This window comes from Saccopteryx leptura, chromosome 2, assembly GCF_036850995.1.
Source record: "Saccopteryx leptura isolate mSacLep1 chromosome 2, mSacLep1_pri_phased_curated, whole genome shotgun sequence".
NCBI lineage: Eukaryota > Metazoa > Chordata > Mammalia > Chiroptera > Emballonuridae > Saccopteryx > Saccopteryx leptura.
The window spans coordinates 330,817,618-330,837,299 of NC_089504.1; the positions used below are offsets into that span (position 1 = coordinate 330,817,618).

The 19,682-nt window shown below is 44.2% G+C and overlaps 1 protein-coding gene across 2 annotated transcripts in view; it reads left to right on the forward strand.

The window, feature by feature from the left end:
* Nucleotides 1-1,295: 1,295 nt before the first annotated feature.
* NCBP3 (nuclear cap binding subunit 3) overlaps nucleotides 1,296-19,682 on the forward strand; it is a 43,798-nt gene continuing 25,411 nt past the window's right edge. Inside the window, exons 1-4 of one of the 2 annotated variants that reach the window (XM_066363438.1) lie at nucleotides 1,296-1,631; nucleotides 3,511-3,576; nucleotides 6,863-6,968; nucleotides 16,427-16,552. In XM_066363438.1, coding sequence (XP_066219535.1) covers nucleotides 1,449-1,631; nucleotides 3,511-3,576; nucleotides 6,863-6,968; nucleotides 16,427-16,552 — 481 coding nt within the window. In that variant the 5' untranslated portion in view covers nucleotides 1,296-1,448. Of the gene's footprint in view, nucleotides 1,632-1,812; nucleotides 1,871-3,510; nucleotides 3,577-6,862; nucleotides 6,969-16,426; nucleotides 16,553-19,682 lie in introns of those variants that run through there. The other variant, XM_066363439.1, reaches the window with a different exon arrangement.

The following is a 19,682-nucleotide window of genomic DNA, read 5'->3' on the forward strand; positions in this document are numbered from 1 at the left end:
CTTCCCAGCGGGGTGAGAGGCCATGCCCAGCCTTCTCTGCTAGCTTCCCGGTGTCCATAGTTGAGGAGGGATTGCTTCCTCCTCTCTCCATTCCTTAACCTTACAGGCCTAGCAAACAAATGACATGGTAGGGTCTGCAACTGTCACCCAAAGTTGGTCATCCCAAGCACAAACTTTCTTTGCAGTGTTCTTAAAAATTCATGCAAATGCATTTCAACCCAGTTTTGTAACTACTGTGTCCCTTCCATCAAAACTAGCCATCTAAAGAGCTCCAGATCGGATTTGTTTTATTATATAATCTTCATTTAAGAAAAACTGATGTACTGTACCTCTTCCATTGAATCCTGTATCTACATATAATTACCTCATTTAACCCTCACAACTGCCCTTGGAGGCGAGTAACAATGTCCCATATTACTGCGGAAGGATCTGGGATTCAGATAGTTAAGTCCCTTGCCCAAGGTCACATATGGTGTAAGGGGCAGAGCCAGTCAGCTTGAAACCCAGGTGTTTCTGATTCTGATCATGTTCACTTCTGGTTTATAATTATTTGTTTCTCCATGGTCAGAGGTGGCAGGGCCTCTGAGACCTTTGGGTCCTACCCTTCTGAGATGGGAGACAGGCCCAGAAAGGGGTCAGAACTAGCCCAAGGTAACCCAAGGAGGAAGGTGCAAAATCAGAGGACTCAAAGGAAAAAACTGACCAGTCCAGCCCTCTAGAAGCCTAAAGGACATTCTGTCTCTGTCAACCAGGCTTTTGTTAGAAATGTCTGCAAGAAACTATGTTCAGAACTTTACAGAGGATCAAACCTTCAGGAGTCAGAAAAGCTCTGGCCTTTGGGCAGTTCACTATCCTCCTGGAGCCTCAATTTTTGTGTATGTAAAATTGGTCAATTGTTGGAAGATTTGAAAGAAACATAGGTTGGCAAGGCCAGTACATTGTAAACCTAGAGAGTGCCCAGAGGTGATAGACCAAAGCTCATTCTGGGCTCTGGAGCCCGTCAGTTTCAGGTTTTAGCCCTTAAATAGCCTGTCTCCTTGGGTAAATTTGTATGCCTCATATGTGAAATGGGAATAGCTGTACCTACTCCATAGGGTGGTTGTAGGAGTCGAGTGCTTGTAATAGTCGACGGCATGCAATGACCGATCAGTAAAGTTAGCTTCGCAGGTTTACTGCTTGCTCAAGCCCGGACAACCGATTTCCTCCAGGCTCCGCCCCCTCAGGCAGGCCCCGCCTCCGTTTACATTCCGTCCGCCTCCTACTCATCAGGTCGGGCTCCAGCCGGGGTTCCTCCGGCCACCAGGGGGCGGTGGCGCTGAAGGAGGTCTTCTAGCCGAAGCAGGTGACGCTCTAGGTGACGGAGGTGGCTGCTCTGTGGCCAGTGGCAGGGGCACGCTAGCCAGCGGGTGTGAGGGGCGGGCTATCAGTGGTGCGGCGGGCGGGCGGCGATGGCGGCCGTACGGGGCCTGCGAGTGTCTGTGAAAGCTGAGGCCTCGGCGGGGCCAGTCTTGGGGCTCCCGTCGCCCGAGGCGGAGTCCGGCTTGGAGCGTGGCGAGCCGGAGCCCATGGAGGTGGAGGAGGGCGAACTGGAGATTGTGCCGGTGCGGCGCTCGCTGAAGGAACTGATCCCGGTACGGGAGGGCTGCGGGCGGCGAGGAGATCGCCGAGCGAGCGAGCCCCCTGCGTCGGAACGGGCCGGAAGGGGAGGCGGCAGGCTGTGCGGCCAGGGGAAGTCAGGGGAAGGGGAGAGGGCAGCGAGCGCCCGGGGGGCGGGGCGCCAGGCTGGGGAGACCCGGAGCCGGAGAAAGGACGCTGGGGCGCCCGGAAATGGGAGTTGAGGGGGCCGAAGGAGGTGGGGGAGAACTGAAGGGTACTTAAGGACGCCCCCTTCGCTTCCCCTCTGAGCTAGTCTGTACAAGGGGTTCGTGAGCAGGGGCTGGGATTGACTATCTGGGGACTTGAGCTGAAGGATGAGCCCCGGGCGGGAACAGAACCGAGAGCGGCCCAGAACGGCCGGGTGGCGCCGGCATCCAGATCTCCCTGTTGGTCCTGCTCCCGTGTCGCTGGTGTCTGGGAAACGTAGCGCTCGCGGTTTCTCTTGGGAGGGCTGAACTTGACCGCAGTCGGAACTCGGTGTTTCTGCTGTGACTTGAGGGTCATCTTGTCCCGGAGCAGCTCCGCTGCACTCTGGCCCCAACATCTGACCTTTAATGAAACCAAAACATTGGCGAACTCACAGTGATTCTTGATCAGTCTTTCATCACATTGGGGATGGCGAGAGGTGCTTTGCTTGTGGTTTGGGGGTCCTGTGTCCGGTTCTCAGGGCTGCTCTCAGGCCTGCGTGGTTCTTTTCAGGGACTGAATTTCTCACCGACACGAAGAAACTACTTTTTTACCACATTAGCAGGGTTTCTTGTTTTTAAACTGAAATTGTGGGAAAAGGTGAAGATGGAGTCACTAAAGATAACAAATGGTAACGACTTTGAACATAGTGTCATTTTACCATCAACTACTTTATATCATTTAAATAGCACTGCAGTTATGAAGTATGTATCATCCCTTTATTCATTCATTGTAACATATTGCATTCTCCACGATGTGCCAGGCACAGTCCTAGGCCCTCGGTCAAGATTAAACTCCCTCCTGGAGTTTATGTTCCATTTGGGGAACACAAGTAAACAAATAATTTCTGATAGTGGTGAATGCGGTGAGGAGAATACAGCAGGTTAATGGGATAAAGGGTGCAGAGAGCAGAGACGGTGTGCAGGGTGGGAAGCAGAATGGAATAGGACTGTTAGGGAAGTCCTTTGAGGTGGTGACATTTAAGCCAAACCCCAAGTGACAAAAAGGAAGTGTTCTCAGGAGGGGCAACAATAAGCACCAAGGCTTTAAGATGGGAACATGACTTTTGTTGAGGAAACAAGGTTCTATAGCACAAATATGAGAGCAGTTAGAGGGCAGGAAGGTGGGCAAATACCATGGAGGAAACCTAGGCCCAGTGAGGGCAGTGAAATTGTGGCATGTCCTGTAACCTGTGACCCCTGGAGTTGCCATTTGAATCCTGGGTTTCCCACTCCCACCCTCCTTTCATTGCACTGTGCCGTGTTTTCTGTAGGTCTAGGTGAGTCTGGATTTTCTGCATTTTGATGAAGACTTGTGCTCCACCATCGTGGCCTGACATGATGAATTTGGCCAGTCTGGGTTGGGGAGATAAGTGACCGTGCCCCATTTTGGGTGTTTTTCACAAAAGCCTTTAGGTTTTCACTTACACGGATACCTTCAGTAGATGGAATTCTTTAAGGTCTTAGGATACGATGTAGAAAAGACTTCTCTTTAGAGTTGTTGGTTGCTACCACATAGTCACTGAATGGGCTTCCTCATAGTAAGGGGTTGTCAGGGTGGGGGAAGGATTGCTGAAAAGAATGACTGTCCAAAAGGTATCAGCTGTCTTTTATCATGAGTTTCTCATCAGTTGCCGTCAGCATTTCTTACCCTTCCTCCTTGTGTTAGGACACAAGCAGAAGATATGAAAACAAGGCTGGCAGCTTCATCACCGGAATTGATGTCACCTCCAAGGTAAGACAGACCATGATTTATTTATTCATTTTGATAAGCTGGTAGACTTGCTCCCTAGGACTTGCAAAACTGCAACTAGTCTTTGCCTACTATTTTCTTTTGTTGCTGGATTAAAATTTATTTAAATTTCATATTACACAATGATGCCTTTGTGCCTTCTGAAAACATCCAGGCAGTATTTGTGTATTCTCGTGTTCAGAACAAGATAAAAATCACTATATCTAGGTGACTGTGCTTAATCATATCCAAGAAAAAAAGCACTGGGAATGCTTTAAAAAAATTTTTTTTTTATTAATTTATTGTGTTTGCATAGATTCTAGTGTCCCCCCGAATACATCCTCCCCTCCCCCATGTTCCCCAGTACATCCCTCCCCTGCCCCTCCTCATAACGCCCTCCTCCCTTCTCTCCAGGATTTGCTTTTCTGCTCTTATTCCGTCCTATCACCCTATCATCCCCTTTCCCTCTGTCTGCTTTCCTTCTGGATCCTTTGATCCCTCCTCTGTCTCTATTCTTCTCCTTAGTTCATATTGTTCATTGGATTCCTCAAATGAGTGAGGTAATCTCTGCCTGGCTTATTTCACTTAACATAATAGTTTCCAGGTCCATCCATGTTGTTGCAAAAAGTAGGATTTCCTTCTTTTTCATGGTCCCATAGTATTCATTGTGTATATGTACCATAGCTTTTTTTTTTTTTTTTTTGTATTTTTCTGAAGCTGGAAACAGGGAGAGACAGACAGACTCCCGCATGCACCCGACCGGGATCCACCCGGCACACCCATCAGGGGGTGACGCTCTGCCCACCAGGGGGCGATACTCTGCTCCTCCGGGGGGTCGCTCTGCCGCAACCAGAGCCACTCTAGCACCTGGGGCAGAGGCCAAGGAGCCATCCCCAGCGCCCAGGCCTCGGCTGCGGGAGGGGAAGAGAGAGACAGAGGAAGGAGGGGGGCGGGGGTGGAGAAGCAAATGGGCGCTTCTCCTATGTGCCCTGGCTGGGAATCGAACCCAGGTCCCCCACACGCCAGGCCGACGCTCTACCGCTGAGCCAGCCGGCCAGGGCTTGTACCATAGCTTTTTAATCCATTCGTCTACTGTCAGACACTTGGGTTGTTTCCAGATCTTGGCTATTGTAAACAATGCTGTCATAAACATGGGGGTGCATTTCTCCTTTTGAATCGTTGATGTGGTGTTCTTGGGATATATTCCTAAAAGTGGGATGGCTGGGTCAAAAGGCAGTTTCATTTTTAATGTTTTGAGAAATCTTCATACTTTTTTCCACAGTGGCTGCACCAGTCTGCAGGGGATGCTTTTTTCTACTATGTCCATTCTTTAAAAATGATACACTGTTTCTACTTTAAATGAAACAAAACATGATAAATGCTTGGCACATAGCAGTTCCTTAGTAAAAATGTATTTATTCCTTACTGGTTGTAGACTTAGAGTAATAGGATTTCCTGATTGTGTGGCTGTCTAAGCTTTGAAGACCAAGTCAGCTGAATTATTCTCAGTACCTGGGAGTATTATTTTTTATTTAGTGATTACTGTTTCTAGATTACCAATTTCACTGTAATGGCTTACAGAGCCAAACCCATTATTTTCCTTATTATAAATAATCAATTCATATTTGTTGCTTTAATAGTGTGTGCAATTAAGTTTGGAACAGAATTTTGAAATCTGAATAATAGTACTAAATTGGATATATAATATATTGGATATATAAAAGAAAAAATAAAAATAAACATGTCACGCTTACCTTTTTACACTTTATCTGGGTCTCTGTCTTAGATGGCTTAAAGGCCAAAAAAAGAAATGATCTTTTAGACAGACAGAAAATAAAGTGAAGATATTTTCTTACTGTAATTGAAAAGAATAGACTGTACTGTTCATAATTCTACAGAATTTGCTATTATAAGAAACAAATAGGCCCTGGCCGGTTGGTTCGGTGGTAGAGCGTCGGCCTGGCGTGCGGAAGTCCCGGGTTCGATTCCCGGCCAGGGCACACAGGAGAGGCGCCCATCTGCTTCTCCACCCCTCCCCCTCTCCTTCCTCTCTGTCTCTCTCTTCCCCTCCCGCAGCCGAGGCTCCATTGGAGCAAAAATATGGCCCGGGCACTGGGGATGGCTCCTTGGCCTCTGCCCCAGGCACTAGAGTGGCTTTGGTCGCGACAGAGCGATGCCCCGGATGGGCAGAGCATCGCCCCTGGTGGGCGTGCCGGGTGGATCCCGGTCGGGCGCATGCGGGAGTCTGTCTGACTGCCTCCCCGTTTCCAGCTTCAGAAAAAAAAAAAGAAACAAATATATGGGTGAAAGAGTGGTGGTTCCAGAATTGGTGCATAAGTTGTTACTGAAGGAAGGTAGAATAGCTGTTTGCTCTGAGAAAACTTCAGTGAAGAAAATTAGCATAACTATTGGGAAATAACAGAAGTGTTGCTGCTTTACCAATCCCCACAAGCTTTCTATAGTCAGGCCTTTAATTAGTATGGCAAAATCAATGTATAATTAGTGAAGGGTTCCTAAGAGCTATCAGAAACCCACAGTTAGATCTGGGTTTATTTAGCTCTTAGGAAAAAAATCTTACGAAGCTGATTATTTTGTTTTTCAGTGAAGCATCATTGTTTCTTGTCACTTAAAGATGAAAACTGGCAATTCCATGGACACAAGCCTAGAATAGAAGAGAAATTTTCTTTGCCTCAATGTTATTTTTAACCCAAGAAAAAGCCTTAGGGAGTGGACTGCTCATGGAGATGTTGTGTGGATGAGTGTGAAAGGTGTGATTACCATGCACACAGACAGTGTGAAATGGGGACAGAGGTGGGGCTCCTAGGAATAGCGCTGAGATCAGAAGGTCTGCCCTACTTACTACTGAAGTACCTCCAAGCCAACCTTTTAACATTTTTGTGCTTCAGGTTCTGCACCTGGAAAATTGGGATTTCAGATTGTTTAGTTGTAATTTGTTTGAAGCATGATTGCTAATAATAAATTTCAGAGAATTAAGCATTATTTATTAGTCATTGAGTCAACAAATATTCATTGAGTTCCTACTCAGCTCCAGACATAGTGATAGGCATTGAATCATCATGCAGATTATTATAAATTATAACAGCATTAGTGTACAACTTCCAAGCATTGACTTTGAATATCCATTCTCTGCAAAAATTATTAAAGGTACATTGTTGCTTATTTCTTCTGATTTATTTTAGGGTTGTCCCTGATGCGTTATGTTGTGTTTGTGATTGTGTGTGATTTAACTTTCCTTATTCATTGAAACATGTCTTTATCTACCTTCTAGGAAGCAATTGAAAAGAAAGAGCAGCGAGCAAAGCGCTTCCATTTTCGATCAGAAGTAAATCTTGCCCAAAGAAATGTAGCTTTGGACCGAGACATGATGAAGAAAGGTACGTGGTGTTTGGTGATATTTTTCCACATTTCCCCAGACAGTAACTTTTCCTTGCATGGCCTTGTACTTCTGGCCTTGCCTTGCATGTCCAGTCCTCATCCAAATACTCCCAAAGGAAAGGGACTTGTGAAGTCTCCATTTCTGCAGCGGCCTGTTTAAAGTTGAGTTATTTCTTAGATTCTCAGATACTTGAGCTAGAAAAAAAGAGATTGTCTTGTCAGAGGAAGCCTAGAGAAAGTCACTCAGTTAGTGGTGGAACTGAGATTAGAACCTGTGCTTCTATGGACTTTTAGCCATTTTCTGCTCTTATCATAGAAGGGTTAACTTTTCTTTGCCTTTACATGCGTTAGAAGTATATATATCACAGTGAGACCTTTTATAGGAGTCAGGGAAATATTGGGATTGGTGGAGGGAAGCCATCCATACTTCTGTTGATACAGACTTATGATTTTGTTTTATCTTTGTGGCTAAATGTTTTGCTTCCTAGAACTCACCCTGAATTATATAATCTGCCCCAGTCTTCTGAAGCAATTTATAAGTAAAAAGGGAAATTATTATTACTTTTTTAGTGACTCATAGTCATGTTTATTATTCCATGCTGATATAAATCCATGAATACAGAAGGAGTTCCTCTGTTGTATTTGCAAACCTGGGTATTTGTGAAGAGCTGAATAGACAGACCTCTGAATACATGTTAAAGTCTGCGCTCTGCCGTATGAGTTTCTCTAGGCTTGCTTGATTGACAAAAACATGTTGAATGAATGAAAGAAGAGCTGTTATTTTTTGGGAGCTTGCTCTCTTACCAGGCGCTGTGTTAATTAACATAGTGCATATTTGTTTCTTATTCATTTCTCACAACAACCCTATGAGGAATATATTTTTTTATTCCTGTTTTATAGAGAAGTAGAAATGGGCTCAGAGAAGTTTAATAAATGCTCAAGGTTATGCAGCTAGTAAAAGTGGTATCAGGATTTCAACCTAGATTAACTGACTCGAAAGCCTTGCTATTGACTAGATACTGTGCTCTATTGCCTTATAGTATGTGATATGATAGCAGTTTTACTTATATTGTACTTGAGGCACTGTTTAAAAATTACGCTTATTTATCCCTATCAAATTATATCTTGTTAATTTCAAGACTGTTTCAGTCTGTTGAGTTCATTTTCATGTTAACCATACTTTTTAACATTTTTGGTATATTCCTTACTTTGGTATGCCAGGCTTCTTCATCTTCACCCATTTGTTGGTAAATGTTAATCAGGGCAATCCAGTATCATGCCATGAAACAGGGATCCATGAGTTATAAGTCTTATTTTATTATCAGGCCCACATTTCATTTTATTGTCATGAGGAACTATGTAGGTCACATGCCTTACTGATCTCGAGATAGAACACCATCTATGTATTATTGAAATTCTTGGCTGGGTAATGCTGTCAAAAAAAGAAAAGGGGCCTGACCAGTGGTGGCGCAGTGGATAGAGCGTCAGACTGGGATGCAGAGGACCCAGGTTCAAGACCCTGAGATCGCCAGCTTGAGCGCAGGCTCATCTGGTTTGAGCAAGGCTCACCAGCTTGAGCCCAAGGTCGCTGGCAAGCCAGGGGTTACTCGGTCTGCTAAAGGCCTGCGGTCAAGGCACATATGAGAAAGCAATCAATGAACAACTAAGGTGTCCCAACGAAAAACTAATGATTGATGCTTCTCATCTCTCTCCATTCCTGTCTGTCCCTCTCTCTGACTCACTCTCTGTCTCTATAAAAATAAATAAATAAATAAATTTAAAAAAAGAAGAAAAGGGGTTAGTGTGGCTTACTTCCTTATGAACTCATATCATTTCCTATGGGAAGGACTTGATTTCTTAAAGGATTGTAGATTCTGTTTGATAAGCTAATTCTTAAAAATTTCAAAGAATAATATAATCTTTTTAGTCTATTGTTTGGGAATTTCTTTTTTCCTCTTTTATGAAAATCAGTACAAGATCAGTCCTTCTCAAGGCTTTAACATACTTTACTTCTTCCCTGTATTTAGAGATTGCTGCCTATTTCTGAAACCACAATTGCATGTGTCAGTCAGTACATTGGGATGTAAATTCTGTACTAGAAGATTTAAACTATTAAGTTACTAGAGAAGTTTAAAAAATTATTAAAGAATTTAAATTTAAAGAATTAACTGGGCCTGTGGTGACATAGAGCATCAACCTGGAATGCTAAGGTTGCCCGTTCAAAACCCTGGGCTTGCCTGGTCAAGGCACATATGAGAAGCAGCTATGGTTGATGCTTCCCACTCCTCCTGCCCACCTTTCTCTCTCTACAATCAATAAGTAAAATCTTTAAAAAAAAATTACAGAATTATTAAGGTCCTGTCTCATTTGCTCAGTGGTAAAGAGCATCAGCCCAGCATGTGGAAGGGAAGTCGGTTCTATTCCTGGTCAGGGCATATAGAAGAGGTGACCATCTGCTTCTCTCTCTCTCTCTCTCTCTCTCTCTCTCTCTCTTTCTCCCTCCTCTTCCCCTCTGGCAGCCGTGGCTCCATTGGTTTGAGTGCATCAGTCCCAGGTGCTGAGGATGGCTCATGGAGCCTCCACCTCAGGCACTAAAAATAGCATGGCCACAGATGGGCAGAGCATCAGCCCAAGATGGGTAAAGCATCAGTCCCAGATGGGAGTTGCCCGGTGGATCCCGGTTGGGGTGCATGTGGGAGTCTTTCTATCTCCCCTCCTCTAAACTTGGAAAAGAAGAAAATAAAAGAATTATTAAAACTAATTCTTATGCTGTTGTTGCATGTCTTGGATTTTAGTTCCTACCTAATGATAGCTATTCTACTGCCAATTAGTAAAAATAGATCACCAACCAGTTCTTTTTTTCCTGCATCATCGTCCCAAAGCTGTGTTGTTCTAAATATTTTTTTTAGAAGCCATCAGCATTTTTGATGAGCCTGTATATTCCGGACTGTACCCGAGATGTTGCACAAATAACTCATGTTCACCAAAGAAAATTTGGGAAGGAGAGTAAGAAGAGAAATTGCCCAGAGTCCACACCAAACCCAGTCACTGTCAACATTTTGTGTATTTCCTTTTATTTTTTATGTGTGGATTTTATTTTTGTTTTTCTTTTCTCTTAACATTGTGTCATCTGCATTTTCCATGTTATTATATAGCCTGATGTTAGTCTTCTAGATTCTTACATTTCTTTTTTCATTTTTAAAATTTTTTTATTTTTTGAGAGAGGAGAGAGAAGAAAAGAGGGTGAAAAGCATCAATTCATAGTTGCTTCTACTGTTTAGTTGTGCATTGTTGCTTCTGAGGAAAGATTGTGAGAAGCATCAACTCGTACTTGCTTCCACTTTAGTTGTATAGTATTGATTGTTTCTCTTCTGTGCCTTGACACCGAGCCGGTGTCCCCTTGTTCAAGCCAGCAGCCTTGAGCTTTTTTTTCCCCTTTTATTGAGAGAGACAGACAGGAAGGAAGAGAGATGAGAAGCATCAAGTCATAATTGCAGCACCTTAATTCATTGATGGCTTTCTCATATGTGACTTGACCAGGGGCCACCAGCTGAGCCAGTGACCCCTTGCTTAAGCCAGTGACCTTGGGCTTCAAGCCAGTGACTATGCGGTCATGTCTATGATCCCATACTCAAACTGCTGGTGAGCCCTTGCTCAAGCTGGCGACCTTGGGGTTTCAAACCCGTGTCCTCAGCGTCAGAGGCTGATGCTGTATCTACTGTGCCACCACCTGGTCAGGCAGCCTTGGGCTTTTCATGCCAGTGACCTCTGGGCTCAACCTGGTGATTTGGGTATGGTGTGGACGATTCCCCTGCTCAAACCAGCAATCCTGTGCCCAGAGCCAGCAACCTTGGGATTTCAAATCTGTGACCTCAGTGTCTGGGTTGATGCTTTGTCTGCTGTGTTACCACTAGTCAAGTGATTCTTAGGTTTTTTCATCCATTCTTTTACATTTGTCAATAGTAATTTACCCTTAATCTGTCTCCCATATGTGTTCTTTGGCAAATAATTCTCACCCAAGCTTTGCTGCCTTCTCTTTCCTTGGGATCACCGCTCATACTCTGAGTTATTATATTTAGTGTCTTCCAAATTATTTTTATCATTCTAGTGTGAGGTAGGAATTGGCTTTTTTTTCCTCTGAATTTTCAGAAATCTGCTTTCCTACTACCTGTCATTCATTGTCTTTATTCCTGTTAGAAAAATCCAAGATGATGCCCTCACCACCTTGCTTATAGTCAACATTCAGTAAAGATCCAGTTCTCATTCCCTAATCCAGTGGTCCCCAACCCCCGGGCTGCGGACTGGTACCGGGCCGCAGAGAAAGAATAAATAACTTACATTATTTCTGTCTTATTTATATTTAAGTCTGAATGATGTTTTATTTTTAAAAAATGACCAGATTCCCTCTGTTACATCCATCTAAAGACCCACTCTTGACGCTTGTCTCGTAAGTACGACAATTATATTTAAAAATACCACAGTTTTCACGCCTGTTGCATAATTTTGTTTTGTTCATTTATCCATCCCACCCTAAAGGCCGGTCCGTGAAAATACTTTCTGACATTAAACCGGTCTGTGGCCCCCAAAAAGGTTGGGGACCACTGCCCTAATCCATCTGTTCACTGCCATCTCAGTAGTTAGCTCTTTCTCATCGATTGGGCACAGATCTAGGTCCTGCTTTGTTTTATTTTAAGCAGTGACATTGTCAGCAAGGTGAGGGAGTATTGAGCATTCTCCTTTGGCAGTCTTCCATCACATTTTGAGCTTAACAAAGGTTCCATCCCTAGTAGGTCTTGCCACTGTCAGTTTGGTTCTCTTTTGAGAATGAACCTTACTTATTTTTCAGCTGATTGAGACTAGTTTATCTCTGTAGTAATATGGCTTTTGTATCTCTTTTTTAATATCTCTACATGTTTCTTTTTTTTTTTTTTTTTGTATTTTTCTGAAGCTGGAAACGGGGAGAGACAGTCAGACAGACTCCCGCATGCGCCCGACCGGGATCCACCCGGCACGCCCACCAGGGGCGATGCTCTGCCCACCAGGGGGCGATGCTCTGCCCCTCTGGGGCATCACTCTGCCGCGACCAGAGCCACTCTAGCGCTTGGGGCAGAGGCCGAGGAGCCATCCCCAGTGCCCAGGCCATCTTTGCTCCAATGGAGCCTTGGCTGCGGGAGGGGAAGAGAGAGACAGAGAGGAAGGAGGGGGGGGGTGGAGAAGCAAATAGGCACTTCTCCTATGTGCCCTGGCCGGGAATCGAACCCGGGTCCCCCGCACTCCAGGCCGACACTCTACCGTTGAGCCAACCGGCCAGGGCCTACATGTTTCTTTTAAACAAGGTTGTTCATTGCCCATTTCTAGATGTGTATATCATTCTCTGTACATTAAAATAAAGACATCTGAGCCAGAAGTTTTATTTCTTCTTTTCTTTTTTGTTTTTAAGCTACTTCCTAAACTGTACAGTTTTTTTTCTAAAACAAAAATGCTGTAAAGCCTGACCAATGGTGGTGCAGTGGATAGAGCATCAACCTGGGATGCTGAGGTCCCAGGTTCAAAAACTGAAGATTGCCAGCTTGCGCACAGGTTCACCAGCTTGAGTGTGGGGTCACTGGCTTGAGTGTGGGATCATCAACATGGTTCCATGATCACTGCCTTGAGCCCAGAGGTTACTGGTTTGAGCAAGGGGTTGCTCTCTGGGCTTGCCTTCCCTGCCCCCCATCAAGGCACATATGAGAAGCAGTCAATGAACAACTAAAATGACTTAACTGCAGATTGATGCTTTTGATGCTATTCATCTCCCTTCCTTTCTGTCTCTGTCTCTCTCTCACTAAAAAAATAATGTTGTAAAGTTATAACAATTTTATGATGCTCTTTATTTTTGTCATTTTGTTTTATGTTTATTTTCTCTGCTTGTCTTATTTATGATTAAATCCTTGTTATCAGATCAAGTCTCCTACCCTATGTTTTTTTCCCTGATTCTGTGTGCTCTGCTGTCTCCAGGAGCTTTTCCTGTTGCTGGGCCCGTCTCTCTACTTCCCATGGGATCTCTTTCATCCAGACTCAGGGCTTTTAGTTCAAAGCCCTGGAAAGGCCTCCTGGTCTGACTCCTTCAGTCCTCAATCTTGATGTCCATTGTGAATACCCTTTCATTTGGGCCTTTGTTCACTGTTGCACTGCTGGTCACTAATAAGCTTTTACTGAAATTCTTGTCTTGATGGTATTTCCATCTTCATTAATCTGGGTGGCAGGAAGGTATCACGTTATTTACACACCTACGTGGGCTACCCTTAAAAGATTTACTCTTCAAGATGATAAAACAACTATTAAAAAATTTTCTTATCTGAAAGTATTCACATATATTTTAAGTTTGTTTTAAATAAAAGTAAAATATGTCATCAAATGTAATGTAATGGGTATTCAATTTTTGACAGAATTACTTCAGAGAAAGGTGGGAAAGAAGGGATGTGGAGAGGTTATACAGGTCCCAGGTTGTTGTTTTTTTTTTTTTTTTTTACTTATTGATTGATTTTTAGAGAGAAAAGGGGAGAGAGAATGAGAAAAAGAAACATTGATTTGTCGTTCCACCCATTCACTGACTGAGTCTTGTATGTGCCTTGACCGGGGATTGAACCCATAACCCTGGCATATCGGGACATAACCAACTGAGCTATCTGGCCAAGGTGACCTAAGTTTTACATGTAATATCTTATTTGCCTCGAATCCTTTTTAGAAATTAAGCGTTAAGCTAGGTAGTGAATATACAAGAATTTAAAAATTATTTTTGTTATTCATATATTTGCATATTCCACAGTTAAAAAGATTAAATGAAATAATGTACTTAGAGTACTGAAAGAAATTAACAATTGTGGTAGTGTTAAGAGTCTTTTTTGACCATAACCTTTATTTAATCTTTCCTCCTCCCCAGAGGTTATCAATGTGGATTGAATCATACCAGGCCTTTTTCTAGGTATTTATTTACATAAATATGTACCCTTAGAAAGGATATGTTGGTGTTTATGGTTGTTTTTGTTTGTTTTTAATTTTAGAGAGAGAGGAAGGGGGGAGATAGAGGATGGGGGAGATAGAGAGGGGAGTGAGGGAGGGAGACAGGAACATAGATCTGTTCCTGTGTGTGCCCTGACCTGGGACTGAACCAGCAACCTCTGTGCTTCGGGATGATGCTCTAGCCAACCGAGTTATCGGGCTGGGGCTGGTGTTTATGTTTTAATATTTTTATTGTGATCATACTCTATGTATTTTTATGCAGCTTGCTTTGTTCACTCTTAGAATCTTTTCATGGTATTTAACTAAAATTCTATTATTTGGATAAACCACAATTCATTTAATACGGATAAACCGTAATATATTGCTCTGATAACTAATATTAGGTTATTAGAAGTAGTGCTGCAACGAACATCTTTGTGTGAGCTCCTGTGTGAACCCACGTGTGTTTAGGGGTAGGTACTGAGGAGAACCTGTGCCTATAGGGCATGCTGAATCAGTGGTTTTTAACTACTGGCCTACCTGAAATTTTGTGCCAGTCAGCGAAAGAGTTAACCCTCCTTAGGGCACCGGTCCATGACTGGTGATTGAAAAACACTGCTAAATTACATTTATAATGAACATTCTTAATTCGTCCTTCATAGAGTCTGTGCCACTTCACATTGCCACCAGCAGAGGGAGTGGCTCTTTCTCCCACACTACCAACAATTCATAGTTGTGGGGTCAACCATCTTTTCATATTTGTTATATTTCCTGTTGTGTGAATTGCCTGATCATCTTCTTTGCCTGTTTTTATTTTAAGCTGATTTTGAGTGGGGTTTTTTTTTTTTTTTTTTTTCATTTTTCCGAAGCTGGAAACGGGGAGGCAGTCAGACAGATTCCCACATGTGCCCGACCGGGATCCACCTGGCATGCCCACCAGGGGGCGATGCTTTGCCCCTCTGGGGCGACACTCTGTTGGATCCAGAGCCATTCTAGCGCCTGAGGCAGAAGCCACAGAGCCATCCCCAGCGCCTAGGCCATCTTTACTCCAATGGAGCCTCGCTGCGGGAGGGGAAGAGAGAGACAGAGAGGAAGGAGAAGGGGAGGGGTGGAGAAGCAAATGGGCGCCTCTCCTGTGTGCCCTGGCCGTGAATGGAACTCGGGACTCCTGCACGCCAGGCCGACGCTCTACCGCTGAGCCAACCGGCCAGGGCCTTGAGTAGGTTTTTTGTGGGGGTTTTTTTGTTGTCTTTTTTTTGAAGACAGAGAGGGATAGACAGGGACAGACAGGAAGGGAGAGAGTTGAGAAGCATCAATTCTTGTTGTGGCATCTTAGTGTTCATTGATTATCTTCTCATATGTACCTTGACTCGGGGGCTCCAGCTGAGCCAGTGACCCTTTGCTCAAGTCAGCAACCTTTGGGCTTAAGCCAGTGACCATGGGGTCATGTTTATGATTCCATGCTCAAGCCAGAGGACCCTGTGCTCAAGCCGGCAACCTCGGAGTTTCTTTTTTTTTTTTTTTTAATTTTTTTTTAAATTTTACTTATTCATTTTGGGGGGGGGGGGAGAGAGAAGGGGAGGGGGAGGAGCAGAAAGCATCAACTCCCATATGTGCCTTGACCGGGCAAGCCCAGGGTTTTGAACCGGCAACCTCAGGGTTCCAGGTTGACGTTTTATCCACTGCACCATCACAGGTCAGGCTATACATGTGGTTGTTTTTTTTTTTATTCATTTTAGAGAGGGGGGGGGGGAGAGAGAGAGAGAGAGAGAGAGAGAGAGAGAGAGAGAGAGAGAGAGAAGGGGGAGGAGCAGGAAGCATCAACTCCCATATGTGCCTTGACCAGGCAAGCCAGGGTTTTGAACCGGCAACCTCAGTGTTTCCAGGTTGACGCTTTATCCACTGCGCCACCACAGGTCAGGCAACCTCGGAGTTTCAAACCTGGGTTCTCAGCATCCCAGGCCGATGCTCTATCCACTGCGCCACTGCCTGGTCAGGCAAAGCTGTTATTTTCTTATTTGTAGGATTTCTTTAGTTTCCTTTTTCGCTTTATATTTAGGGACAGCATCTCTTAGAGAAATTGTCTCATCTATTGAACATTTTTTTCTTTTTTTACATTTAAAAATTTTAGAATCAGCATGTTAAGTTTAATGAATAATCCTATTGAATTTGGTATTGCTTTGATTACTGCAGGTTAATTTGGGAGAGGTATCGTGTATTTTATCAACACTATTTAATATTTCTCAGCCAAAATGCCTGTACTGAATTAAATCATTTGTTTAATGCTGTTTGGTCTGTGATCAAAATTAAAATAGTGTACCTTGCTGTCAGGTCTCATCTTCTGAAATAAATGTCACCTCTTTAAGGATATTTCCTTTCTAAACACATGTTATCTGAACTGTGTAATGGGGACCTGGTGGGATATGCCGTAGTGGATGAGAAAACTTATCATCTGTTCTGTGTCCTGTTTTTCTAGCAATCCCCAAAGTGAGACTGGAGACAATCTACATTTTTGGAGTAGATGAGATGAGTACCCAGGATATCTTTTCCTATTTTAAAGAATATCCTCCGGCTCATATTGAATGGTTGGATGATACCTCCTGTAAGTACACCCAAGTTTTATGTTGAATATGCTTTTGTTTATGATTTTAAAAGTGTTCTTGGCATCTCAGATGGTGAATGATTATGGCCCAGACTAATTTTCTATGCCTAACCTCTGCACTTAGCATGAGAGAGAGAAAAAAATGCCCACTGATGAGAATCAAATGCATTAACCAATCTACCACGTTATACCCCATGAGTCTTCTAAGTCAGCTCAGAGGTGGTGACCAGGGCTTAGAGAACTGGTTGCTGGAATCTTGAGTCCAGTATACATGACTGAGGCCTCTTTAACTCCCACAATTTCCCAACAAAGGGGTGGATCCAGCCATATAGAGTTGGGCTGAGGGCTGCGTTTTCAGGGCTTTAGACTTTGTCATCGCAACTTGCTGTATGGTTATTCAGAGGGCTGCCTCTGCCTCAGTGTCTCTAATCTAGAACTGTATCAGAACCCTCTGACACTGTACCAAACCTCTCATCTGTGCTGGCTTTGGATTGTGTTTTCTGGCACTTCATCTGCTTGCACTAACCTGTGAGCTTTTCAACTTGCAAACTATCTGTAATTTTTAAGTTGCCTCCCCATTCCAAGTCTGTCCTGACCTCTGGTGACCACTCTGCTAGCTTCTTGTCTTGACTCACTTCTAGTCTGGCTTTACTTACTGCCAGCTTGCAGACCTACTAGGTTGTGCTCTAGAGAGCAACTTGGTTTTGCTGCTGCTTTCTTTAGAAGATGTTCATTCAGTTTTTCACTGAAAGAGGAAGAAATGTGACTGAGTAAAAGATTTTTCTCCTTTTTTCTTTTTCCTTAACTAACATTATCCAAATCAAGGGTCGCCAAACCTTTTTTTTAAAGGACTGAGTAGCCCTGGCCTGTTGGCTCAGTGGTAGAACATTGGCCCGGCATGTGGATATCCCGAGTTCAATTCCCAGTCAGGACACACAGGAGAAGCACCCATCTGCTTTTCCACCCCTCCTCCCTCTCACTTCTCTCTCTCTTGCTTCTCTCTTTCTCTCTCTCTCTCTCCTCCCTCCCCTTCCCACTCCCATTCCTGTAGCCCTGGCTCGATTGGAGCAAGTTGGCCCTGGGCGCTGAGGATGCTGAGGATGGCTTCATGGCCTCTGCCTCAGTCGCTAAGAAGAGCTCGGTTGCTGAGCAACAGAGCAGCGCCCCGGTGGGCAGAGCATCACCCCCTAGTCAACTTACCAGGTAGATCCTGGTTGGGGCACATGTGGGAGTCTGTCTCTGCCTCCCTTCTTCTCACTGAATTTGGAAAAAAAAGGGGGGGGCTGAGTAGTAAGTATTTTAGGCTTTGCAGGTCATATAGTCTCTGTCACATTTATTCAGCTCTACCATAATAACGTAAAAGCAGCTATAGATAGTATGTATGTAATTTAATGATTCTGGCTCTTTCCAGAGTCATTTACAAAACAGGCAGTGGATGTGTAGTTTATTGTATATGAATTATACCTCAGTAAAGCTGGTACAAATATAAACAGACAAATAAATGAAAGATGATGGACTGGATCTAGGTTAAGTCATTAAAACTAGGTAAGCGATATTCCAGTTGGAGGGACCCTTAGAAGTATCCAGTTCAACTGCCTCATATTGTACATCAGAAACCAAGAAAAGGAAAAGAGAAACTACCCAAGGTCACGTGGCTTGTCAGTAACAGAGGTGAGACTCTTCAGACCTTCATTTCCCAAACTTACATGTAAATGCTGTTTTTTTGTTTGTTTTCTTGTGGGAGAGACAGAGTCAGACAGGGACAGATAGGGACAGACAGACAGGAAGGGAGAGAGATGAGAAACAATGTGCCTTGACGGGGGGGGGGGGGGGTGGCTTCAGCAGACCGAGTGACCCCTTGCTCGAGCAAGTAACCTTGAGTCCAAACTGGTGAGCTTTGCTCAAACCAGATAAGGTGGTGCTCAAGCTGGCTACCTTGGGGTCTCGAACCTTGGTCCTCCACATCCCAGTCCGATGCTCTATCCACTGTGCCACTGCCTGGTCAGGCTATAAGTGCTGTTTTATTTATTTTATTTAAAAAAAAATTTTTTTTTTCCGAACCTGGAAACGGGGAGGCAGTCAGACAGACTCCTGCATGTGCCCAACCGGGATCCACCCGGGATGCCCACCAGGGGGCAATGTTCTGCCCATCTTGGGGCGTCGCTCTGCCGCAATCAGAGCCATTCTAGCACCTGAGGCAGAGGCCACAGAGCCATCCTCAGCGCCCGGGCAAACTGCTCCAGTGGAGCCTTGGCTGCGGGAGGGGAAGAGAGAGACAGAGAGGAAGGAGAGGGGCAGGGGTGGAGAAGCAGATGGGCGCTTCTCCTGTGTGCCCTGGCTGGGAATCGAACCCGGGACTCCTGCACACCAGGCCGACGCTCTACCACTGAACCAACTGGCCAGGGCCTATAAATGCTGTTTTAAACAGTTAAAAACAGGTCTCTCTTTTTTTTTTTTTTATAAGATTTTTTTTTTTTTTACAGAGACAGAGAGAGAGTCAGAGATAGGGACAGACAGACAGGAATGGAGAAAGATGAGAAGCATCAATCATCAGTTTTTCATTGTGACACCTTAGTTCATTTATTGCTTTCTCATATGTGCCTTGACCGTGGGGCTACAGCAGACTGTGTAACCCCTTGCTCGAGCCAGCGACCTTGGGTCCAGGCTGGTGAGCTTTGGTCAAACCAGATGAGCCCATGCTCAAGCTGGCGACCTTGGGGTCTCGAACCTGGGTCCTCCGCATCCCAGTCTGACGCTCTATCCACTGCGCCACTGCCTGGTCAGGCAAAACAGGTCTCTTTTTTACAAGATTTCTCAAAACCTTTGTCTTCCTAATTCTCTTTGTTAAAGAAGCAAATTCACTTAGTTGCTACAAAGCCAAATGCCTGTTATGCCTTTGTTGTGTATATCTCTTGAAGATACTGTAATCCAGTGGTCCCCAACCTTTTTTGGGCCACGGACCAGTTTAATGTCAGAAAATATTTTCACGAACTGGCCTTTAGGGTGGGACGGATAAATGTATCATGTGACCAAGACAAGCGTCAAGAGCGAGTCTTAGACGGATGTAACAGAGGGAATCTGGTCACTTTAAAAAAAATAAAACATTGTTCAGACTTAAATATAAATAAAA